General features: G+C 37.8%; 2 protein-coding genes across 3 annotated transcripts in view; both read right to left on the bottom strand.

The window, feature by feature from the left end:
- Positions 6844-7536, bottom strand: LOC104715237 (cucumber peeling cupredoxin-like). Its single transcript, XM_010432660.1, has one exon. It carries the CDS (start codon positions 7534-7536, stop codon positions 6844-6846), a length of 693 nt encoding a protein of 230 aa, XP_010430962.1.
- Positions 22714-27034, bottom strand: part of LOC104710927 (probable disease resistance protein RPP1) — a 15133-nt gene continuing 10812 nt past the window's right edge. The window contains exons 4-8 of one of the 2 annotated variants that reach the window (XM_010427578.2): positions 26801-26982; positions 24493-26716; positions 24343-24407; positions 23829-23921; positions 22714-23144 (exon numbers count right to left, since the gene is read on the bottom strand). In XM_010427578.2, the coding sequence (XP_010425880.1) occupies positions 24803-26716; positions 26801-26982 (2096 nt within the window). In that variant the 3' untranslated portion in view covers positions 22714-23144; positions 23829-23921; positions 24343-24407; positions 24493-24802. The remainder of the gene's footprint in view (positions 23145-23828; positions 23922-24342; positions 24408-24492; positions 26717-26800; positions 26983-27034) is intronic. The other variant, XM_010427579.2, reaches the window with a different exon arrangement.

Below are 27034 nucleotides of genomic sequence, written 5' to 3'. Positions count from 1 at the left end.
GAACTGTCCTAAGGCCGGAAATACCCAAAACGGCCCTGAGACGCCACTTGGAAACGATCACCAACGACCTGGCCTAGGTTCTAAACCCATTAATGGCCTTGACCGATCCATCAGTGAGGTTTCCACCACTTTAGACACCACATAGGCTTTTATACCTTTGCGATGCCCAAGTGTTGCGCAGTCCCGGACAAGGATCTATGAGCCGTTACTCGTATTCGAATATAAAACCGATTCTTTATTAAATAAAATATTTCACAAGTCTTAACAAAATATTTATAGCGGTTATGGCCAGGCCTATTGCCAAAAAGATTATACATATTTTTCTTATAAAATATAACATACTTTTTCTTTATACAAAGGCACAAAATCTACTTTCCGGGCTCCTATCGTCCAACACGTCCTCTAACACCCTCTACTGGTTGCCTGCAGGACAAACACCATCATAAGTAATCTAAGATTACTTAGTGAGTTTCAGGGGTCCCTGCAGAAGATCAGATTCCCACCCCAACCCCAATCACAAGAAATCAATCATGCAACACACAACAAGCAATCACACACAACAAACAATCAACAGAGAAAGCATGCAAAAGCTAAAAAGCCACAAAAATGCAAGCAATCTACAACATGCAAACTTGAATAAAAATAAATATTTTTAAACAAGTTACTAGGGCCCAGATGTGCTGCCTCTCGCCAAACATCCATTTTCGCCGCATTGCATCCACCCTAGGCATGCAATCAGACTTTCCTCATAAACTACACCGTCATGTCGAGCTCCGGCCATGGTAGCTAACCAAGTCTCTCCGCGCATTCGAGATGCAACACAACACCCTTGTTTGCTGCGTGTCGTAACCAACTGGGCGAAGGTCAGACACATCTCTGTCTTAGTGTGCTTATAGCCGCTGGACCCCCTTGTCACTCGCCACACACTAAGACCTTCCATATCCTTATGGGTACTTATGTTTATAAGCCTTAAAGAACTTATAACACATCAAGTCCTCACCAAAAGTGGGTATTCAAGTTTATAAGCCTTAAAGAACTTATAAAACACTAAATACCATCACTTAACCTCACATGCAATAGATCTTCAATGCAGATCCGCAATCATGCATAAGATCTACCATGGAGTACAACCGACACTGAGCAACCAACTCAAAGTGCATGCAAGACTCAAGAAATTCACCCAAGAAAATCAAGCAGAAATGCAACTATATGCACATGCAAACTGACACTAGATTGAGCCGCCACTCCAATCTAGTTCAGGTCTATGCTTCCTGAAACTCACAGATTTTCGAAGAACCCAAAAAAACCCACCGGAATCCTTGGTAGCTTTGATCTCCACTTCGCAGATGCAACCACTGATCGGCAAAATTTTCTCCAACAATTCTCCAGAGCTTTGCTCTCTTCTCTTCTCTCTCACTCTCGACATCCCTTAGCACTCCTCTCTTTTCTCTTTTTCAAATAAGAACGAATGAGGCTATCTATAGAGTCTTGAGTGAAGTAGTGGGGACATGCAAAAAGAGGTAAGGTGTCGCCTTCTCATTCTCAGGTGTGTGGTGATGACACTTCAGGAGGCGATGTGTCACGCTGACATTCATCTAAGTTGCATGGCATCAAAGAATATGCTCCTCCACTCACTAAATTCTCCAAGGAATCTAGAATGTTCTCCTCCACTCACATATTTTCGATGCCATCTAGAAATATTCTCCTCCACTCACACTCTTGAGTAATTAAAATAATTTCTTAGTGGTTCCTCCACTGTCTTGAGACAAAATCGAGTGGGAGGGAATATTCCTCTCCACTATCTCTCCACCAATTAAATAATTCCCTAGTGGTTCCTCCACTATGAATACTTAATTAACTTCTTCCACTCCACTAACTCCGCTTAGTAAAATATTATTTTTAGCGAGTTTTTTTCCGTCTCTCGGAACTTCCTTCCTTTTTGATCTCCTTCCGGGTCAATTCTTCAGGAAAATTTTATTCTTTAGTGAGGGTCACTACAAGGACAACCAGAAAATAGAAACCCTAAAGGAGATCAGGGAGCACTGTGTTCACTACTTCTCTGAACTACTTGGGGGTGAAGCCTAAATATCGGAGTTGATTCAAAATGATATGGAGCTTCTTCTCCCTTTTAGGATCTCCATTGATCAACAACAAAACCTGGTAAGCATCTTCTCAGCGGAGGAGATCAAGGAAGCTTTCTTCTCGCTCCCCAGGAACAAAACCAGTGGTTCAGATGGTTACTCAACCGAATTCTTCCAGGGATGCTGGAGTGTTATAGGCCCAGAGGTTACTGATGCAGTATCGGAGCTTTTTAGATCCGGAAAGCTACTTAAACAGTGGAATGCAACAACCTTAGTCCTAATTTGAAAATCAACAAATGCTGAGAGAGCATCAGACTTCAGACTTATCTCATGCCTCAACACTCTATATAAGGTTATAGCTAAGCTCCTAGCGTCAAGGCTGAAAGCGTTCCTGACGAAGGTCATTTCACCAGCTCAGTCGGCTTTCATGCCTGGCCGTCTTTTGGCAGAAAATGTGTTATTAGCTTTGGAGGTTGTCCAAGGATATAAGGCCATTCGCAATGGGGGAACACTTGGTGTGTTCTTAGCCCATTAAAATTATAAATATAATGAATAGTGGCATAAGAACATGTTGTCCAGTTCTTGATGTAGAACTGATCTAGGTTCAGTTCTAAGCTGACGTGGCAAGCTGTGATTGGATACAATTTTTTGCAAATAATTTTTCACAAATTAAAAAAGGATTTGATTTAAACTATGTATTAATTAAATAAAATATTTGTTTGTTTTAATTAAGTAATATGTTTGTTTGTTTTTTTTTAATCTTTAATGTTTTTTTTGTTTCATAAAAAATTGGTATTGTATTTTGAATTTTAGTACAAGTTTTATAAGTTTGCAATTTAAATGTTATTTTTACAGTTTTTATAAATGTAATATGTTTAAGAATATTATATTATTAAATCTTATGATCTTAAACATGTTCTCTCAATAATTAACTTTTTAACAAAAAGATCTTAACTACTGATCTTAGATTATTTTCATAATATTTTTACTCTAAGAACATCCTAAAGTGTTCCCCATTGCGGATGCCCTAACAGGAAAAACATATCACCTAGAGCGATGATGAAAGTTGATATTAAGAAAGCCTTTGACTCTCTCAACTGGTCCTTTGTTCTTAACGCTTTGAGAGCCATTGGAGCACCAGAGAAGTTTGTGGCATGGATTTAAGAGTGTATTACAACCCCAACCTTCTCTGTTTGTCTTAATGGCCATTCGAGTGGTTACTTTAAAAGCTCCAAGGGGCTGCGACAGGGTGATCCGATGTCCCCATATCTCTTTGTGCTGGCTATGGAGGTGCTCTCAAATTTACTACAGTCAAGATTTGCCAATAGCTACATGAGATTCCACCCAAATGCATCAGGTATTGCTCTAACTCACTTGATGTTTGCGGATGATGTCATGATCTTCTTCGACGGATCAGAAGCCTCCCTTCATGGTATAAATGAAACCCTAGAGGACTTTGCCTCTTGGTCAGGGCTCCATACCAATAAAGAGAAGACTCAGCTGTTCTTTGTGGGCCTTAATCCGATGCAAGAAGTTGCTTTGGCGAGGCATGGTTTTCCAATTGGCTCACTACCAATACGATACCTTGGACTCCCTCTAATGCATAGGAAATTGAAGTTATCTGAGTATGAGCCCTTGCTAGACCAGCTGGCTCGCAAGTTCAGAAGTTGTGCTGTCAGAACTTTCTGCTGGAAGGACTCAACTCATTTCATCAGTAATCTATGGGACAATAAACTTTTGGATGTCAACTTTCATGTTACCAAGAGGGTGTATCAGAAGGATTGAATCTCTCTGTTCCAGGTTCCTCTGGTCAGGAAGCATTGATGGTTCAACAGGTGCAAAAGTGTCATGGACCTCAGTCTGTCTTCCCAAAAATGAGGATGGTCTAGGTCTCCGCAGACTCACTTCTTGGAACCAGACACTTTGTCTAAGGTTTGTTTGGCTCCTCTTCTCAGGTGGTGACTCGCTTTGGGTTCAATGGCATAAGTTCCACAACATTCAGAACAAGAGCTTTTGGGAGCTCAAGGAAACGCCTAAAAGCTCGTGGATTTGGAAATCTTACTACGGTTACGACCGCTGGCGGAACAGTTTGTCAAAGCGACTGTTGGATCAGGGAACACAATAAGTTTTTGTATGATTCCTGGACGCCTATGGGCCCCCTGCTCAAGATTATAGGTCCAACTGGTCCCAGGAAGCTTCGAGTTCCCCTACAAGCAAAAATCAAAGACGTTTTTAGGGACAATATCTGGAACCTCGCTCACCTTAGATCTAACGTTGAGCTGAATCTCCACACGTATTTGACATCTGCTCAAGCTACACCAAATCCTGCTCAGTCGGATGAGTTCAATTGGGTTGTGGATTCTGTTAAGTGTAATGGCTTCTCCACTTCAAGAACTTGGTCTCGCCTAAGACCAAGGAGTGAGGAAACTACTTGGAGTTCTGCAGTCTGGTTCAAAGGGGCCATCCCTAAGCACGCTTTCAACATGTGGGTGGCTCAACTAAATCGACTTCCAACTAAGCATAGGTTGTTCTCCTGGGGACTCATCCATTCTCCAGCCTGCAGTTTCTGTTCCCTAGACATTGAGTCTCGAGACCGCCTCTTCTTCACTTACTTCTTCGCTTCCGAAATTTGGCGACTGGTTTTGTTATGTATTGCTCCAACAACGCAACAACCTCTGTCCTGGGCAGAACTCCTATCTTGGGTTCGACTTTCCGCAGACACAACACCGTCTCTCTTGCGTAAAATTGTCTCTCAAGCAGCGATCTATCACATCTGGAAGCAGCGCAACAACTTGATCCACAACCAAGTCTCAATACCTCCGACCAAAACTTTCAAGATTATCCATAAGGAGGTAAAAAACATCATCACTGCCAGACAGCACCGAAAGCGTTTCCGCAACTTGATGCAGCGACGGATTTAATGAACTCTCTTAGAGTTTTCCCAATCTTGTAATCTTGTTTTTATTCTTTTTGCCAAGGTTCAAGAACCAAGAGCTTTTCCTCTGTAAAGCCAAACTTTTTCATTTCTAATGATATTAACATGCTTAGAAAAAAAAAAAAAAAAAAAAAACCCAATATTACACATTGATAACCCAGTCGACACCAAAGCCATCTATGAAGCTTTCTTCATGCTCATCAACATGAAGGAACCTTCAAGATTTGGAGTAGCCCGCATTCTCTGATCTTCCAGTTGTCTTTGCTTGTTGTGAACGCAAATCGAAGCTCGGTGGAAGTCACCTCTTCTGTTTCAACTTCAAATGTGTAGATATGCTCTGTTAAGATATCTACGCTATGGATATTTGGTTTACACAATTACACTGAACCTAAACCTTGTGATCATTTTTTTTTGTCCACGATGTCAATCCAGATCAACCCCGATGTATCATAAATTCTTTACCCATAACCAGCATGACACAAGCCTTAAATCTCAAGGATGTAGGATTAGGCAACTCATTCAACTTGATCTTCAAGGAACCCCCAGCAGTAGCTCGGTGATTGAAGCAGGGAGGCACTTGTGTACCCGGTAGTTAATTATTACATAACAGAATCTTGACTCTTGAGACAAAACATTGGAAGAACTAAACTGAAATTTAAATAATGTTTCGATATATATAATGAATAAAATCTGAAACGTTACATCAGTACTGAAAACAAAACTTGGGTCGTAAGGAAACAAGCAAAAGAAAAACAGAGTCTGCAAACTTACAACCATTGAACCAGTAATTAGATAAACTCTAATTAGCTAATTTCAAACCAAATAAACACAAAAACGTTAGTGATGAAGGGCAATTGGACACCGTTATTTGTTATAGTTACCCGTGGTTACCTCCACGTTGCTCACGTTGCAAGAAATGGGGCCATCTTATGTCTACTTGTTTGCCCCATGAGGAGTTACTTGTCAGTCAGCAGCAGGTTCAACATTCCCCATTGCATTTGGCCACGACTGTTGCTATGATTCCATCTTCGGATCACCATGAAGTTGTGGATGCGGGCCCGTCTATCTCGAGGAATGACAACCACGAGAAAGATGTTTGTGAAGATGTCGAGATGCAGGAGGCAGAAGGTTGGCAAACTCCAAAACCGGGTTGTAGCCCAAGTAAAAGGGTTGACTCTTCGAAGTCTGGTGTGGTTTCTCTGCTTTCAAACTCTTACTCTGTTTTGGGAGCTGAAGAAGAATCTCAAGCGGGGGAAGGAGGAGAAGTAGCTCCACCGCCTGCTAAGGTTGTGAAGGCCGGTTCGGCTACGGTTTGGCACTCTGAAGTTGGCACTCAGGTACGGGGTTCGCAGGGAGAGGTCCCTTTACGGCCTTACTTACCGCGTGGCACCAAAACAGCTCATAAGGTAGTATCAAATCTTCTTGCTCCTAATCAGAGTAGGAAGCCTCCCTCGCAACATAATGTCTAGTTTTTTCTTGGAATGTTCGTGGTCTAAACAAATCTTCTAAGCATTCCATAATAAAACGGTGGGAGAGGAGGAAGGGGAATTGGAGACGTCTCCCGGCAATTGTAATTTTTATGCTTTTGTTTTGATATGATAATAGGTCCTACCTCTCTATATACAGATGTCCCAGTTGTAACAATGTTTATTTTTATTTTGAATATAATTTAACATTATATTTATAAAAAAAAACTTTAGTGATGGATGGGGCTGGGGTCTGAAAGTGCTTAACCACTTTGTGAGGCGGTCCATAGCTGACAAATCCATCTTCTTCGGAAAATTGGTGAAAGTAACAGCTTTGGGTAATGGTTTGACCACAACTCGTCTATGAGCTAGTGAAATAGTGAACTCCTGGTTTGGTGAGCGTAACGAGATCATGGCCTGTCGTGTGCATGGCTACGCGAGAATTCGGGTCGCAGGATATGAATTCAAGATCACCACTAATCTCTAAAACGTCATTTATTTCGTTGTTGTATTCGAAAAGTAGACTATCTCCTACATGAAACAATTTATCCTCACTCCACTTGTTATAGTAGTCACTCTTTTCAGGAACACTCCATGCTTTAAAGTCACCGACCTTGTAGGTTTCCCCGGGAGGAAGGATCTTGCTCGGTGGTGGTGGAGGAATAGGACGTGATGGGTCATGAACAACAAGAACGTCGAGCCTCTGTCCAAGTGTGCATTGAGCTTGATTTGAGCTGATGAAGTAGTGCTCTCCGGGTTCCGTGAAAGTTACCACATCATGTCCTGTCCTGTAGACGGCTTTAGGAGAAAAAGTATCGCAGAATTCTAATTCTAAAGCGCCCCAAACTTGAGTAACGTCGTTGACGGAGGGATCGTATTTGAAGACAAAAGAGTCTCCTACGTAAAAAACATTTTCCTTGGCCCATTCGTTATAGAATCCTTTTTTGGCAATCCATCCATCGGAATCCCCAACGGTGTAGACAGTAGCCGAACAAGAACCAAAGAGCATCGTGAAGGTTGTTATCACCAAAAGCACGAAGCTGAAGATCTTCATTGTTTTGAGAAAGAATTACTCAAATGTTATCCAAAAGTTGATATGATATGATTACAAATGTTATCCAAAAAGCCCTGGGTGTAATTACAATGTTATCCAAATGTTATCCAAAAGCCCTGGGTGTAATTAGAATTTACCCCTTGGGTTTAGTTTTTCGATTTTGAGTAAAAAAAAAAAGATACACATCAGCAAATTAAAATACACATCATTTTTGATTTTCCACGTCACTAGTCAGTTTTTTTCCCAGAATCGACAATTTTCTTGTTTATATCAAATGAGAGGGAAAGTGAACAGTTTTCACTGTTCACAAACCGCGAATAAAAAAAACTCTCTCTCTCTCGTCGGCGAAATCTATCTCTCTCTTCGACGAACCCTAATTCCGTCGACGATATTCTGTCTTTCTCTACTCTCTCGCCGTCATCTCTCGCCGTCATCTCTCGCCGTCATCTCTCGCCGTTATCTCTCGCCGTCCTCGCTCGATATCCTCATTCACTCTTTCTCTCTTCATCGGCGAAAACTCTCTCTCTCTTGTTCGTTTTCGTCTAAGCCGTCTCATTTTTGAGTTCCGGTATGTGTCTTCCTCTTTATTTTTGAGTTTTGCGCCTGATTAAGGGGTTTTGTCGATAGTTTACGGCTGATTGTCGCCGTCGTTGATTTACATATGATGGCTGATTTGTTAGATCTATTCGATTCGATGGCTGAGTTACTGTATGCTTTACGACTGATTTATGATTTTATTAATGCATGTGGCTGAGTTTGTTTCTGTAAAGATGTTGAAGCCTACGGGAGGATCGTACACCCTTAGTGGTTTAACACCCGTGTTACAGGCTTGGGCATATGAGTCAGTCCAATGCTTTGGAGAACGATTTGGGAATGCAAAAAAAGAAAATGGTGGCATATCGTTGCTTCATTGGGGTGGAAACCGTACAGGTTCAACGATGGAATCTGTAATTGCTGAAGAGATCAGAGCGCTTGGTGAGGTAAGGTTTATATGTGGTTGAGTGATTGTTTAGTAATGGCTGAGTTATGATTTAGTGATGGCTGAGTTATGATTTAGTGATGGCTGAGTTATTATTTTGTGATGGCTGAGTTATTATTTTGTAATGGCTGAGTTATGATTTTGTGATGGCTGAGTTATTATTTAGTGATGGCTGAGTTATGATTTACTAATGGGTTTCATAATCTCTTATGTTACAGCTGCGTGTGACTAAAATGGTTATGAAGGATGATGTACGCGAGCTATTTCATACGTGGCCAGGTCAAGAAGACGACCCAGCACTTGATCGCCTTATCCAAGACATACATGAGGATAAGTTTGTTAAAGGTTTTTGGGATGTTAAGGGGAGTGATAAGAAAAAAAACTAAAAGCTAAAGCAGCTGTTGATTCTGAATCTCCTCCCGCAAAGAAGCAGAAAGTCCAGAAGGTGGAAGTTTCCAACAGTCAGGGTGGTGAATCTGGTGAAGGAGCTGCACAGAAGAGGAAGAAGAAGAAGAAAGGAATAAAGGTAAGTGATATGGTGTATAGTGAGTTTATATTATATGTAATCTTTTGTTATCTTGTTTACGACGGTTTGTGTATTTGTTTCAGTGTGCTAGTGAGGAGGAAGATGCTGGAGATGATGTGTCGGTTGGGTCGGTTGGAACTCTCGTTGAGTTGGTGTCTAATTTAACCTCAAGGTTTGACAGCTTCGAAAAAAACATTGCTGCGAATCTGGAGAAGCAGATTGGAGATAGAATAGAAAAGAGGATGAATGAAAGGTTTGGAACCAGGCTTGGATCTTTTGAGAGTGAACTCAAACATATGAAAGAGCACGTGCTTTCCATGGGTGTTGGGCAAACTGGCCAAAACACGACTGATGCATGTTCAAATTTCAAGATAATGTCACTGGTACCACCAGACCTTCAGGAAAAACTACAGACACCAAAAGTTCCAGGAAAAATGCAACAAAACTACTCTATCAACAGTCCTCCGGTAATGTCTGATTTATGTTAATTTTATGGCTGATTTTCCAGAATGTTTAGGTTGAGTTATCATTATCTTTAATTGTCTTCGCTATGTTATACACGTAGATGGCAGTGGTTTGGCTGGGATCAGTAAGAATCTGAATAAAGAGTTTGATAAAGATGATCCTCTTAATTTCATGAAGAAGTCTCCAGCTGCTACGAAACCAAATCAACGGCCTAACACGAGGAAAAATGCCAAAGAAATAGAGTCAAAGAAGGCCAAAGAAATAGAGGCAAAGAAGACAAAAGCCATGGTGGCAAAGAATGCCAAAGAGTTGGCGGTGGCAAAGAAGGCAGAAGCCGAGGAGGTTGGAGATAATAAGCAAAAGAAAAGAAGTAGAAAGACTACTAAGCCTACTGCCGTGTGGGCGACTGCTAAGCCTACTTTCGTGAGGCCGTTGAATTTTGCAGCACCTATTTTGAGTGAGGGGGGAGCTGAAGCTGGTGCAAACGCTGGTGCCGACACTGCTGACAGCAGTGTATGTGATATGACATCTGAGTTTATGGCTGAAAACGATTTCCTTGAACCTGAGTCTGATGATGATGCGGAGGAAAAGATTAGGCTTGATAGAATTAAAGCTTTAAGGCTTGCTAGTGTTAAGCTATCCCCGGATGGAAGTGCGATGAATACAGAACAAGCTCCACAAGCAAAGATTTTTCCTTATATTGGAGACAACGGACTGACGTGCATGAGGAAGAACTGTGTACCTGGAGCTGGAATATATGATCCTCTGGCACCGGTTGATCCGGTGCAGTTGAAAAAACTTTTGGAGTACCTAAAGACAGCCAAGTATGACCCTTTAGACCCTTGTTAATCACAGCTTGTTAACATTATATTAACCTGTGTTTATTTATTTGTTAGGCATATACCATTAGGCCAGACAACAGTCGAGATTGAATTCTATAGGACTCTCATCACCGAAAGAAAAAATTGGCCAGTGAAGGATGATCACTTTGGGGGGCTGTCTGATGAAGTAAGTTTAACTTGATGTCTGAGTTATTATTGTTTATGGCTGAGTTATAATACATCATGGCTGAGTTATTATTATTTACGGCTGAGTTATAATACATAATGACTGAGTTATTATTGTTTACGGCTGAGTTATAATACATAATGGCTGAGTAGTTATGTTTACGGCTGAGTTATAATACATAATGGCTGAGTTGTTATATTTATGGCTGAGTTATAATACATAATGGCTGAGTTGTTATTGTTTACGGCTGACTTACATTATGGCTGAGTTGTTGTTTACTACTCAGTTTTCTGTTTTGCAGCACATGGGCGCGTATATGAGACTCCTCAGGGTTAGGTACAAACGAGATCTCTTCCCATTCCACAACAAACGCATTGCATTTATAGACCCGTGGTTCACCAGTACGATGGTTCGTGACTATGCTCAGTTCGAGATGAAACCCAAATTGTTTAAATTCAAAGACAAGACAACAGTTATGAAGAGCTAGTTAATGGTTTGATTCCACAATATCAACCGACTAATTTGAAGTGGATATAAGATGTGGAGCACCTGTATATTACTCCACAAACTAGAGGCGATCACTAGGTGGCGCTTCACGTGGATCTCATCAAGAGGCATATTGTTTGCTATGATATCATCGAGGGACAAAAAAACCAAAGACAATGATATCAAAATTCTGAATGCTTGTAGGGAGTTTACTCTGATGATTCCAGCGATGATGAACGATATAATTCCTCACAAATATCGTACACCTACATTCAGTCAGTTCAGTTTCAGGAGGAGGAGTGCCTCCAAGATCCCTCAAAACGTACCGGTTGGTGACTGTGGCGTGTACTCTCTAAAGTTTGTAGAATGTCTAGCGCTTGGTTTGTCTTTCGATGGCATATGTGATCAAAATATCCAAGCTATACGCCTTAAAATGGCAACAGAAATCTTCGATGAGGCACCTGATTTTATGGGTCAGTTTAAATAATGCATTATGTCCTTCGTTTTGTTTCTTTTGGTAGGAATTGTACTATGATATGTAAAACATTTGGATTTCTTTTTGTATGAATTGTACTTGGATATGTAAAACATTGATTTGTCTATTTTCAAAGTTATGGCTGATTTTACGGTTAAGTTACAGCTGAGTTATTTACTTCACACGGCTGAGTTATGAATTACGGTTGAATTATGTACTTCGTACGGCTGAGTTATGAGATATTCAAATGTATTCTTCTTTCTGGTCTGGGTCTTTAGTTCTCTCAGATTCCTAATAAATTATCAGAAAAAGTGTTGTTGGGGAATCGCGAACAATCCCTAATTCTGTGCATGCTCAGATCCATACATAATAAATACATAAAGTCAGCTTTTCTCATAATAAATTATTCCCAACAATTGAGTAAGTTATGGCTGAGTTATCGACATAAACGTCTGACTTATGAAATTTTTGTAAATTAAAATTATTATAACTCAAAATTAAAATTTAGAATGGAAAAATGAATATTACAATCATTATAAGCAATAAAAGGTAATAACTATAGACAAAGAGTGATTTTTACACATTCTAATCAAAATGTGTAGAACATTCGAAACATGACATTTAGCGGTTAGGGTTAGGGTTTGAGGTGTAGGGTTCAGATGAGCAACAGTATGGGTTTTAATTTAACAGTTTGATTTTGGTTATATTGTGTTTGGTTTAAGGTGGTAATTTGGATATACTAATATGATAACCCTTTGAATTTAAAATTTTTTTAAAATTACTTTTCTGTTATTTACGTTTATGGATCGGTTAGATTAATATATAACCATAAATAACCCAAAATATATTGTAATTAGGTAGATTAACCTAATATAACCGATAGCAAGCAAAATATAACCGATAGCAAGCAAAATATAACCGAAATTAACCGAAAATAATGGAAAAAATAGTTTCCGGTTTGGTTCGGTTTGGTTGGTTATTTAATCATTCTAATTTGAGGGTTCGCTGAGTTATCAACTGCTACGAAACCAAATCAAGGGTCATATTAATGGTGTTACGGCTGAGTTATGCAACGGCCATATTAAATAATTATATACCTTCTCGAGAATACAAAAAGTAATGTTGGGGAGACGCAAACAATAATTATGTTTCTTGTTAAGAACCACACGCGTAATAAATGAGGGAGATTTTAGCGATTTATTATTTAAAAGGAATTCAAAATTTGAATTTGAATTTTCAAAACTTATATTTTTTAACAAAAGTATTTCTTCAACAATTGAGTAAGTTATGGCTGAGTTATCGACATAAACGGCTGACTTATGAAATATTTATAAATTGAAATTATTATAACTCAAAATTAAAATTTAGAATAGAAAAATAAATATTACAATCATTATAACCAATAAAAAGTAATAATTATAGAAAAGGAGTGATTTTTACACATTCTAATCAAAATGTGTAAAACATTCAAAACATGACATTTAGGGGTTAGGGTTAGGGTTAGGGTTAGGTTTTGAGGTGTAGGGTTCATATTTCCAACATTATAGGTTTTAATTTATCAGTTTGGTTATGGTTATATTGTGTTTGGTTTAAGGAGGTAATTTGGATATACTAATATTATAACCATTTAGAATTTTTGAAATTACTTTTCGGTTATGGATCGGTTAGATAAATATATAACCATAAATAACCCGAATGTTATCCAAATTAAGTAGATTAACCTAACATAACCGATAGCAAGCCGAATATAACCGAAATTAACCAAAAATACCAATACAAAAATACCAAAAGGGGAAAAATTAGTTTTTCGGTTCGGTCCGGTTTGGTCGGTTATTTAGACTTATAAGTGGAGTTATGGCTGAGTTATCGTTTATGACGGCTGAGTTATCGTTTAAGGTCTTCTCAATAATATGAAAACGTATTCTTCTTTCTTTCCTGGGTCTTTCATTCTGTCAGATTCCTAATAAATATTAAAACGTCTTGCAATGTCACAAAAAGTGTTGTTAGGGAAATGCGAAAAATCACTAATTATGTGCCTGCTCAATCCACACGTATAATAAATTCATAAAGTGAGCTTTTTCAGAATATATTATTCAAAATAATTAAATAATTATTTTTCGAATTTTGAATTTATTTTTTTAATAAAAGTATTTCTTCAACAATTGAGTAAGTTATGGTTGAGTTATCGACATAAACGGCTGACTTATGAAATATTTGTAAATTGAAATTATTATAACTCAAAATTAAAATTTAGAATGGAAAAATAAATATACAATCATTATAACCAATAAAAAGTAATAATTATAGACAAAGAGTGATTTTTACACATTCTGATTAAAATGTGTAAAACATTCAAAACATGACATTTAGGGGTTAGGATTAGGGTTAGGGTTTGAGGTGTAGGGTTCAGATGAGCAACAGTATGAGTTTTAATTTAACAGTTTGGTTTTGGTTATATTGTGTTTGGTTTAAGGTGGTAATTTGGATTTACTAATATGATAACCATTTGAAATTTATAAAAATTTTGAAATTACTTTCTGGTTATTTCCGATTATGGATCGGTTAGATTAATATATAACCATAAATAACCCAAAATATTTTGTAATTTGGTAGATTAACCTAATATAACCGATAGCAAGCCGAATATAACCGAAATTAATGGTAAAAATTAGTTTCTAGTCGGTTCGGTTTGGTCGGTTATTTAGTCATTATAATTCGAGGGTTGGCTGAGTTATCATAAATTACGGCTGAGTTATAATAAAGTTATAGCTGAGTTATAATAAATTTATGGCTGAGTTATTAAAAGAGACTGATAAAACACCAAAACATAGAAAGTTCATAACAATTCTAGGAAAAAAAAAAAAAAAAAAAAAACGGAGTTTGACTAAGTTCACAGATACTTGTTCAAGCTCTCAAACTTCTTCTCTAGCGCGTTATATTTCTTTTCCATACTGAAGATCATTTCTTCTTGAGTCTCAATGCGCTTCTTGGCTGCATCCAAGTCCTGCTTCATCTCATTCTTCTCCTCCTAAATATTGGCAAACTCTTCGCGCAATGCATCGGTCCACCACCTCCTGAAACCGCAGCCTTGACCGGGACCCTTACAAATAGTACATAACTCATATTATATCCCAATTTCTATAAAAAAATCAAGAAGCAGAGCATAAAAATAAGAGTACAAAAATCTTTACATCTGTGATTTCATACGGACAACTGAAATAAGGTTCTCCTCTCCTGCTAGGATCATTAGAAGTGGCTGATGTTCATATATTTTACCTTGTTTTCCCTTAGTTTATTCACATCTTTTGCATCTTTTGCTATCCATTTAGGCCATTATTGTGTAGCTTTAGCACTAATTATGCATTAGGGTTTAGTTGCATTGCATTTGCATCTTTTCATGCATAAACAGGTGATTTTGGAGCTTAAGGAGCATGGAAGCAATGGAGAAGAGATGTGAAGCAATCTTGAGGAGGAAACAAGGGAGTTAAGGCTGAAACAACAAGGTCCGGAGTCCAACTCGACCGCACACTCGACCAGACACTCGACCGTGTGCTGAGGAGGACTCGACCGAGTGGAGATTGCACGTGAGAAGCCAGCTCGACCCCTAGCTCGACCGAGCACAGGTCGAGTTGACCGAGCCGTTGACTGCTTTGACTTTTTCTATTTTTAGGGCTTCCACCTTCCCACCTATATAAGACCTTGTACCTGCAGCCACCAAAGTGTCCAGCTTTTTAGATATTCTCTAAACCTGTTTTTACCTTTTTTAGTTTTATTCCTTTTGCATTTTATATTTTTAGATCTTGTACTTTCTTAAGAAAGAAGACTAGATTATATATTTTGTTGGTTCAATAACTTTCAAGATATTGAGAATCTGAGTTTGATCCTTTCATCAATATTATAGATCTCAGTTTTATCTTTCTAATAATGCAAGTTTCAATATTTTCTGGGTTTTTGACTTTGATCATCATGTATTGTTGTGAGTAGTTTCCTTAGGATCTTGAGGATGGGTTAGGATGGATTGATCTTGTGGTTTGTGTGATTTGGTCAAGCTTGATTGTTGTAGATCTCTTCTAGGCTAGATGTTCTTAATGCTGATCCTGAACTGAGAGGTTAGGATCTGATTTCAAGCTTCTTAGCATCACACCAATGTTTAAGAAGCATAGATAAGGCTAGATCTAGAGCTTACCATTAGGCTTGCTAAGAGATTAGAGGTCTTGTTTGGTTTGAGATGTATTGCTTAATGCCTGCTTGTGTAGATTCTTTACTGTGTGAGAACAAGTCTAGAATTGCATAGGTTTGATTGTTTCTTGACCATGAGAGTGGGAGAAACTTGTCTTAGATTTATATGTCTAGAGGTTAGCTCAAAGTTTGCTTGAGATTTGTTGACCAAGTTAGATAACCACAATGATTAGTTCTTCCCATGAATCCATCCTCAGGAACCTTCTTTGTTTATTGATTTTAAAGTCTTAATCTTGTAGCTTGCTTGTTGTTTGATTGGTTTTAGTGTTGCTCTGTTTTTGTTGTGTTGCTCTGTTTTCCGGATTTAGCCAACTCGACCTCTCACTCGACCTACACTCGGTCGAGTGCTTGCTCGAGTTCATCCCCAGAACTCTTGTTTATGATTTGTGATTGTCTTGTTTCATTCCTGTTTCATTCCAGTTGCATACATTTAGCTTTCATCTATTAATTGTCTTGCATTAGTTCATTAGTGGTAGTTTCTATTTCTGTTCTTGCTTCATTACAGTTTCAATCATTCAGTTTCATTTGCATTTAGTTCTTGGTTCTTGTAGTTTACTTTCTGCATCTTTACATTTTCATCTTAGGATTGTTAGTGACAAACAATCATTACATTTGTCTTAACTTAGATTCATATGCATATCTTAATTGTTCACAAACACTCATTTAGGATTGATACCTCTTATACTGCAACAGCATAAGGGGAATTGAAACACCCATCCATCATTCCATTCATATCTCACCATTGCATACATTCACCATATTTCACCACCAATAAATACTTGTTTCAGTGGCAACGAAAACCACCGCACCACAATTACACCCGATTGGAACACTCTTGTCGCGCCTCTGTATTTCGCCATACCGCATTTTCATCTTTCTTTATTTACGATTCAGCTCCTACATTACCACAAGCACAATATTAAGATAATGCTTTGAGATTTCAGATGGTCTAGAGATCTACCTCAGTTAATGCTTCAGAAGCAGTTTTCTCATCAGCCCTGGAGTTTCCGTCGCAGAGATCTCTATGTGCCATCATCTTCACTTGATTACTAAAGCACTAAATCACTACAATCCCATCATTTATACTAAAACAACAAATCGTACGACGTCGTTTAACAATAATATACGTGACGACTGAGTTATGTACTTAACACGGCTGAGTTATGGTGTTACGGCTGAGTTATACAACGGTCATATTAATGGTGTAACGGCTGAGTTATGCAACGGCCATATTAATTTATTATATACCTTCTCGAGAATATAAAAAGTGTTGTTGGGGAGACACAAACAATAATTATGTTTCTTGTTAAGAACCACACGCATAATAAATGAGGGAGGTTTTAGCGGTTTATTTTTTAAAAGGAACTCAAAATTTGAATTTGAATTTTTGAAATTTTTTTTTTTAATAAAAATATTTTCCCAACACAATTGAGTAAGTTATGGCTGACTTATGAAATATTTGTAAATTAAAATTATTATAACTCAAAATTTAAATTTAGAATGGAAAAATGAATATTACAATCATTATACTAATATTGTGGTTGTATTGTGTTTGGTTTAAGGTGGTAATTTGGATATACTAATATGATAACCATTTGAAAATTTTAAAATTTTTGAAATTACTTTTCGGTTATTTCTGGTTATGGGTCGGTTAGATGAATATATAACCATAAATAACTCAAATGTTATCCAAATTAGGTAGATTAACTTAATATAACCGATAGCAAGCCGAATACAACCGAAATTAACCGAAAATACCAATACAAAAATACCAAAAGGGGAAAAATTAGTTTTTCGGTTTGGTTCGGTTCGGTTTGGCCGGTTATTTAGTCTTATAATTGGAGTTATGGCTGAGTTATAGTTTATGACGGCTGAGTTATAGTTTATGACGGCTGAGTTATTGTTTAGAGTCTTCTCAATAATATGAAAACGTATTCTTCTTTTTTCGTTCTGTCAGATTCCTAATAAATATTAAAACGTCTCTGAATGTCAGAAAAAGTGTTGTTAGGGAAACGCGAAAAATCACTAATTTTGTGCCTGCTCAAATCCACACGCATCATAATTCATAAAGTGAGTTTTTCACAATATATTATTCAAAATAATTATATAATTATTATTCGAATTTCGAATTTTATTTTTGTAAAAGTATTTCAAATTTTATTTTTTTATTTCAAATTTTGTAAATTAAAATTATAACTCAAAATTTAAATTTAGAATGGAAATATGAATATTACTATCATTAAAACCAATAAAAAGTAATAATTATAGACTTAGAGTGATTTTTACACATTCTAATTTGAGGGTTGGCTGAGTTATCGTTATTCACGACTGAGTTATGTAAATAATCAAGTTAAAGTGATGGCTGAGTTATCAAATATTGTGGTTGACTTATCAAACTTTATGGTTGAGTTATCAGTATGTAATGGCTGAGATATCGAAATAACGACTGATTTATATTAATATGAAGGTACAACATAAACGAAATCAAAAAAAAAACAAAATCATAGTTCATAGTTCATAGTTCACTTTTTAAAAGCGATTAAGTGGAGGAGGAACCACGAACTTTTAGTTTACACCAATCAAGAGGAGGAGGAACCACACACTGTTCGACATCAGCCGCCGCAATCTCTCTCATATCCTCTAACCTCTTGTGCTCTATCTCTAAGTCGACAAGTTCTCCACCCAAGATTTGATTCAGTTGGGATAGTTGAGCATCGATTAGTTCCACTTGATGCACGAGAGCGGTATTGTCTTCCTTCTTCATCATATGATCATCCATCATATGCAGAATTGTTGTGTAGCGATCAGTTATCTCCGCCTCGGCCACGACTCTCGTCTGAGTAAAAGCTTCGGACACGGCCAATAGTGCTTCCTCTTCCCACTCAAAATCTGCATTTCTTTTTGGACGTTTACTGGAACTTGCTTCGACCATGTTCATGGGCGCTATTGCTTTGTCTGCCTTGCGTTTTTAACGTTTACTGGAACCCTCTTTGTCCATAGCTCGGCTATCAAAATAAAAACAACCGTCAACAACTGATAGGTGCAATGATCGGAAAATATGCAATAGATAGAGAAGGGATGGAGAGGAGACTTACATGTGCAATGATCGAAGGAAATTCAATATATTGATATTGGATGTAGAGGAGATTTGAAGGTGAACTTATCGACGAAGATGCAATATATGTGAGGGGATTCAGAGGATATTAATAGGTGCAATGAGCGGAAAAGAAGGAAATGATACAATGAACATAGACATGAAGATGAAGAAACCGAAACGATACAATGAATTAAGAGAATATAAAGGAAAAACAATAGGAAAACGAAAGGTCGCATCTAATATTAGTTTAACTTATGGTTTCCCGTCAAATTATTGCTTGGCAGCTGAGTTATAGTTTTACGGGAAAACGAAAGGTCTCGTCGATTCATGTTACGGCTGAGTTATAATGAGTTATGGCTGAGTTATCATAAGAAACAATCTGAAAGCAAATGACTGATTTATACGACTTGATGGCTGAGTTATAGTTTTATGGGAAAACGAAAGGTCTCGTCGATTCATGTTATGGCTGAGTTATAAAGAGTTATGGCTGAGTTATCACAAGAAACAATCTGAAAGCAAACGACTGATTTATACGACTTGATGGCTGAGTTATAGTTTTACGGAAAAACGAAAGGTCTCGTCTTCATGTTATGGCTTAGTTATCGTACATTGTGGTTGACTTATCGAGCATTATGGTTGAGTTATCACTCCGTAATAGCTGAGATATCGTAATAACGGCGAATTTATACTGATATGAAGGTACAACATAAACGAAATTAAAAATAAATAAAAAAATAAAAAAAAATAAAAAAAATAAAAAAAAATCATAGTTCATAGTTCATAATTCATATAGAAGACGACACGAAAGTACAATGGAAATCACTTTTTGAAACCGACGTCATCTGGGCCAAATTCTTCAAACATATCGACCACATCATTCCAAACTTTGCTAGTCAGCATCTCGGGTTTATTGCCACCACTCGCCCATATCCTCTTGAGTGCACGCATCTGGGATCTGAATAACGTTCTAGCCACCAAATTAAACTGCGTCTAGACCGTTAAAGTATGCTTTGGATCCCACGTGTATTTACGCTAAAATTAAAGGAAAGAAATAATAAGAGTATAAAATAATATTAATATGGTTGTTTGTTTTAGTGATCTATCTGCACAAGCTTGTCGTGTGTTGTGCCTCCTTCTATCTGCACAACTATACACCCTCTATCGTCGGTGTTAAATACATATCTCTGTGCCTTTACCCAATTACTGGAAACAACTAGTACCGGAACTGGATCCATGAAAGAAAATGAAGAACAAGATGAAGAAGAAGTAGAAGAACAAGGTGAAGAACAAGGTGAAGAAGAAGTGGAAGAACAAGGTGAAGAAGAAGTAGAAGAACAAGGTGAAGAAGAAAGTGAAGAAGAAGTAGAAGAACAAGTAGAATAAGAAGGTAAAAACCATGCAAATAGTTCACTTATTAACCAGTTGAAGAACAAAAGTCAAAGGAACGATGTTTCGTATTTCCGGAGAAAAAGATGATGACATGGAATGCTGACATGGAATGCTGACATGGAATGCTGACATGGAATGCTGACATGGATGATGCGTCCGACGTGGCAAGTCAGCCATCAAACAAATTATAAATCAGCCTAAATAAAACTCAGCCATCAAACAAATTATAACTCAGTCACAACATGAATAACATTACAGTAATTAAAAAGCAAAAAAATTGCTGCCAAATTCAGCCGCTTCATCAACTGAAAATACAGCCGTATCGTTTAATAAGTCAGCCGTAACTGAATAACATTCTAGTAATTAATCTTTTGCTACTAAGTCAGCCGTAAAATGGCCGAGTTGTACGATAAGTCAGCCTATGACGGCTGAGTTATAGTTTTTAACCATAACTCAGCCATAACAACATCTCATAAGTCAGCCGTTTTTCATAATTCAGCCAGCCGGAAAAAGGTAATTCAGCTGTATCGTAGTGATAACTCAGCCAAAATTTTGACAACTCAACCATCGGGTGAAAACTCAGCCGTAAAGACGGCTGAGTTAGAGCATAACTCAGCCAGATTTTAATAAGTCAGTCGTAACGCTTGGCTGAGTTATTATGCTCTAAGTCAGCCGTCCGCTCTTACTCAAATGTTTTTTTCATAAATCAGCCAAAACATACCTATAACTCAGCCGTCATTACAACTGTAATTACGGCTGAGTGATGGTTGAGTGATGGTTTACACGTCAGCGATTTCTGACGTGGCGTCTGACGTGGCGTCTGACGTGGCAATGACATTTTTGTAATTACGTTTTTTCCGGTAATAAAANAGTCACAACATGAATAACATTACAGTAATTAAAAAGCAAAAAAATTGCTGCCAAATTCAGCCGCTTCATCAACTGAAAATACAGCCGTATCGTTTAATAAGTCAGCCGTAACTGAATAACATTCTAGTAATTAATCTTTTGCTACTAAGTCAGCCGTAAAATGGCCGAGTTGTACGATAAGTCAGCCTATGACGGCTGAGTTATAGTTTTTAACCATAACTCAGCCATAACAACATCTCATAAGTCAGCCGTTTTTCATAATTCAGCCAGCCGGAAAAAGGTAATTCAGCTGTATCGTAGTGATAACTCAGCCAAAATTTTGACAACTCAACCATCGGGTGAAAACTCAGCCGTAAAGACGGCTGAGTTAGAGCATAACTCAGCCAGATTTTAATAAGTCAGTCGTAACGCTTGGCTGAGTTATTATGCTCTAAGTCAGCCGTCCGCTCTTACTCAAATGTTTTTTTCATAAATCAGCCAAAACATACCTATAACTCAGCCGTCATTACAACTGTAATTACGGCTGAGTGATGGTTGAGTGATGGTTTACACGTCAGCGATTTCTGACGTGGCGTCTGACGTGGCGTCTGACGTGGCAATGACATTTTTGTAATTACGTTTTTTCCGGTAATAAAATTTTTTTTGTAGATTCTGGTAATATTACCTAAAATGTATAACATCTGAGTAAATCTCCCTTGTTTTGGCCATGATTAAGTGAACAAATTGGAAGGGAATGAAGAAAGATTGCGAGATTTGAAGCAGAGAGAAAGTTGTGTTGTGTTTATGATGAATGATTTGTGAAGAAAGAACGTAGCCTAGCATTGTTGTAATCCTTTTTCTAGAGTAATAGAAGATGTAATCCTTTTTGACTTTTGATTCACCTCTTCTAGTTCTATTGAAAAAAAAAAAAAAAGAACGGTCTAAAGTTGATTTAATTTCTTTATTAATTTTACTAATTTATTGGAAATCTTATCTATTTACTTAACCCTATGGTTTTAGTTTTAGATAAGCCCAAAGAATAAATCATATACTATGCAGGTCCAACAATAAAGCTCGGATGTTTGTTTCGTGATAAGTGTTTGATCCATAGATAGATCATAGCTAGAAGTGACGACAATTTCATGCTATTGGCTTGGATTTGTTTGATATATTGACAAAATGACATGTCCAGTCTTAGCCTTAAGACAATAAAAAAGTATGCAAGCTAAAAGATGTGTCCTTCTTCAGGTTGCTGTGGAAGGGAAATTGGTTCATTCAAGAAAAAAACTGCAAGATCCTTGCCTGGATAATAAGGTATACAATACTACTTATCTTTCATACTTCTGCATGTATGTAACATACAGCTTCATTTGCATATATTGCTAGGCCAAAAACTGGTAATGGTGTTATTACTAATGGAGAAGCTTCGGCTTCAAAGAAACAAATTACTACAATTGATGATGTTGTCAAGGGATAGGTGGAATGGCTTTGTGGGACCTCCAAGATTAGTAGTAGGCCGCATTCTTTGATCTCCCAATTGGTATTACAAGCTCGTTGGAAGTCACCTCCTCTGCTTTAACTTCAAATGTTAGATATGCTCTCCTAAAAGTCGATATAATTTATGTTATTTCGTGTTTTTTTTTGGTCAACAATCTCAAGTAGTGTGTTGTTAAGTTTCTCAACTATATATTAAGAATCCATAAAGAAACCGGGACTTATTAGATACAGTTTGTAGCAGTGACATGACCTGGTTTCTTAGTACTCAGCATATATATAGTGTAGTGGTTCCAGCACAGGATTTCAGTAGTCTGTTCAGGTAACTATATATCGTGTTATGAACCAGCAATACTCGCCAGATTGGTCCTTCTCTAGTCTTGAATACATGCCAGATTGGTCCCTAAAATACATGTAAACTTTTTTCCCCAACAGAAAAAAGTGGTAATGCCAACATTTTGTAGTTTTCTTGTAAGAGATTCCTCGGTATAGTCTCTCATGCCGTTTGTCATATATATATATATGCGTTTGCATGTTCCAAAGAGTCCCGTGTACACACACCCTCGTCCACCAGCTTCTTCCAACGGTAGGACTGTGAAATCTGGACAGAAAACCACAAACAAAACTACGATTAGGGAAAGAACAAAAATCTGAGTCTGTCTTTTGCAACGCACAACAACTTTTGGATTCTGATCTAAAAAAATATGCTTGTTAAAGTAAAACATTTTACAATGTCTCTCATTGAAAGCTATGTTGTCTGAACATCAAAATTTTACTCAGCAGCCAAGTAAGGCTAGTTGAATCTGCAGAGTAAAGGATAAAATAAAACAGGGCAAGCAAACAAAAAAAAACAAAACTTTTTGCAGATACGTCTATTTTAAGAATCCATAAAGAAAGAGATACAAAAGAGCATAAAGCTTGGATCAATGAGAACAAATTGCAAATCTTAACACCTAAAAACTGCAACTACTACTATACACCACTGGAAAACAAAATAAAATAATGATTAATATGCAGTTTTTTACAATTAAGTTTTAAACTTTATGGTATCTCAAGTCCTTCTCAATCTTTCATATGCCATGTAATTCCAATAATCACAATCATTCAATCGTGCATATTAGATAATTAATGATAAAACAAGGTTTTTCAAGGGTAAACACCAACGAAGATTCAAGCTTAATATCATATAATCTCTCACTATTGACATCACTAATGATGTCTAAAATGTGATAATAGAATTTTCAGTTTTATGTGCAACGCCAACAAAGTGAGACTTGTAACTTACATATATACTATCCAGAAAAGACTCACATGCATCTTTAAGCAAGTCCAAGTAAGAGATCAATAATCAAGTTTCCATTTCCATGTGAGCTTTGTCCTAACAAAACAGATCAACCAGGAATATAAGCATTTACAAAACTAAAAAATTAATGTGATACATGAAGCTGCTTTTCAATAGAACTACTGACCGAACAGTCTGACTAGTGACTACAAGAGCTAATTAAGCTGATGCGCCTTTCCCATAGACAGCTTGAATGGACAGACTCATTAAGAGAAGTGCGACCTAAGCAACGCATCTACCGACCGAGCTAACTGCCCCAGATGATTCCCGTTTCCTGATATACTTTGTTTTGCCTAAACGACCTTCTTCTATATATGGAGGGTTCAGCTACCTATGGTGACTTATTGACTTACAATTATCTAAATGAGCTCTAAAATGATGCTTATTGAGTTAACCAGAGGAGCAACTGTCTAGAACCATTCAATAAGAGGTATAATAATTCTTTAATAGTAATTACCTTGTCAAAAATCATGAACTCCACCCTAATCGTGTTTGGGTGTATATTAGTTTAACCTGAAGAAACTGCAATGAAAGCATTTGTAAAATCTCTAGAAAGAAACTCCAAAGTTTAGCAAACAACAACAACAACAAGAAACATTAACGGTACCTTGGTGTAACGGATATTAACTTAACTCTTCAAAGACTAAGCACATCTGAATTTGGAAAATCCTTGTCCGAGATACTAATCTAATTAACCACATAATTTTTGCTCATCCAATGCAAGAATAATGACTCTTTTTTTTTTGTTGCTCATCCAATGCAAGAATAAGATCAAATTCTCAGAAAATCAGATGCCTGACTCGGTCTGGATAATGATGTTATCTCAATCCCGCAAGGTTTCGCAGCACATTTCATTCGGTCTGGATCCGCCATATTTCACAAATAAAAAGTGAATAAGAAACACAAATTTCAAAGTCTCAATAGCTCTTGACGATTCTTGCTTCTCCTCCATCGATGCCCATCTCTGAACCCTCCTCCAAGATTTGATATATCCCGCATTCTCCGATCTTCCACTTGCTATTATTGGCTATTGTAAACTCAAAGAGAAGCTCGGTGGAACTCACCTCCTCTGCATTAACTTCAAATGTGTAGATATGATCTGTTAGAATTCTTCGACCTATTGCATGGAAGCTTGATGATGTACACCGAACCTTGAGATTATTTTGTTTGTCCACGAAGCTAATCCGTACCAACGCCGAGGTCTCAAAAGTTTCTTCCGTACCTTCAACCAGCATGATACAAACCTTGAATCTCAAGGACATAGGAAGAGGCGACTCAATCAACTTGATTTTCAAGGTACCCTCAGCAGTAGCTCGGTGATTGAAGCAGGCAGGGACTTGTGTACCGGGTAACATCGCATAAGAACGAGTCGATGTGTGCATGACGAGATCTCTGGCTTCTTGGTTCAGTTTGAAGCAGTTGCTGAACTTCAGACGAATATACGGATTGTTAAAGGAACAATCCAGCCTCTCAAGGGATTCACAGTTGTCTGCATCTGTGTAAGATAGGGAATCTGAAAGTTGGGGGAGTGATACCAGATTCTTACAGTTGTGGAGTCTAAGTTCACGTAAACGAGACATTCCCTGGACCCATGGAGGAACTTGTTGTATATCTTCTTCGTTAAGAAAAAGCAGCTCTGTGATGATGTCAAGAGCATGCGGGAATTCCTTGAGGCTTTCGGAGTATGACATACGAAACTCAGAAAGACGAGACCACGACATGATCGACATAGGAACTTCTTTTATTGCAGTTCCTGTGAGGTTGAGATACCTAATGTTTGTGGAGATCTCAGGAAAACTTTTCAACTGCGAGCAATCTCTCAGATCAAGTGAAGAGAGAGATTCCAAGTTAATGTTGGTTGGAAGAGCCTCTAGCTTTGAGCATCCACGCATCATCAACGTAGACAAATTTTGAAGGTTTCCCATGGAGTAGGGAAGCCCCACCAAACTTGAGCAGTTGGATAGACTAAAGTTTTTGAGATTAGTGATATCTCCAATAGAGGAGGGGAGTTTCACGAGACTTGAACATCCACTGATATCCAATGTTTGAAGATTTGTGGCAGATCCAATAGAAGGAGGGAGCTCTAGTAGACTCGAGCAATTATCGAGCTTCATTATCCGGAGATTAGTCGCATTCTCAACAGCCGGGAGCTCCACAACACGTGAACAGTTTTGTAGAAGCAATTGCTTGAGATTAGTGGCATTGATAGAAGACGGGAGCTTCACAAGACTTGAGCAATCTGTAAGATTCAGTTCCTCAATTTTAGTTGCATTTCCAATAGAGGGAAGCTCCACAAGATTTGGGCAATGAAAGAGATCCAAACTCTGGAGATTGGTCAAATTCTCAATAGAAGAAGGGATTTTCACCAAGGTTGAGCAACGAGAGAGATCTAATCTCAGGAGATTGGTTGCATTCCCAATAGAAGAAGGAAGCTCCACTAAACTTTTGCAACGATAAAGATCTAACGCTTCGAGATTGGTTGCATTCCCAATAGAAGAAGGAAGCTCCACTAAACTTTTGCAACGACTAAGATTTAGTTTAGCTGCATTTCCAATAGAGGGTAGCTCCACAAGATTTGAGCAATAAGAGAGATCTAAACTCTGGAGATGGGTCAAATTCTCAATAGAAGAAGGAACTTTTACCAGCTTTGAGCAACGAGAGAGATCTAATCTCAGGAGATTGGTTGCATTCCCGATAGAAGAAGGAAGCTCCACTAAACTTGAGCATCCTTTAAGATGTAATTCTTCGAGATTAGTGGCAGTTGAAAGATCGGGAAGCTCTTCCAAATCTTTAGAATAACTCATATCGATCCACCTGAGATTTTTTAGTTGCTGCATGCGTTGACAAATAACATAATTTATTGACACGACTTCATTAGAGTTTGTTAACTAGGCTTATGGAAACAAATTACTTACCTTAGTTCCTTCCCATAGCTTCTGAAGCTTGCTGGAACTCATACATAGTTCGACGAGAAACTCCGGATTAAAAGTAGATGGCAGACATATGTTCTGGAAATCACTCCAATCCAATAATCTAATCTTTTGAGAATGATACAGAAGTGAGTGCAGTCTCTCAGTCTGAGCAAGATCCTTCCTACCATTGATTCTTACGATTTCGAGATCAGACATTCTTTCAAGTGCTTTCTCACT

Source organism: Camelina sativa, chromosome 9, assembly GCF_000633955.1.
Source record: "Camelina sativa cultivar DH55 chromosome 9, Cs, whole genome shotgun sequence".
Lineage (NCBI taxonomy): Eukaryota > Viridiplantae > Streptophyta > Magnoliopsida > Brassicales > Brassicaceae > Camelina > Camelina sativa.
Note: the sequence above shows the minus strand (reverse complement) of the source record. Positions and strands in the feature narration are given on the sequence as shown.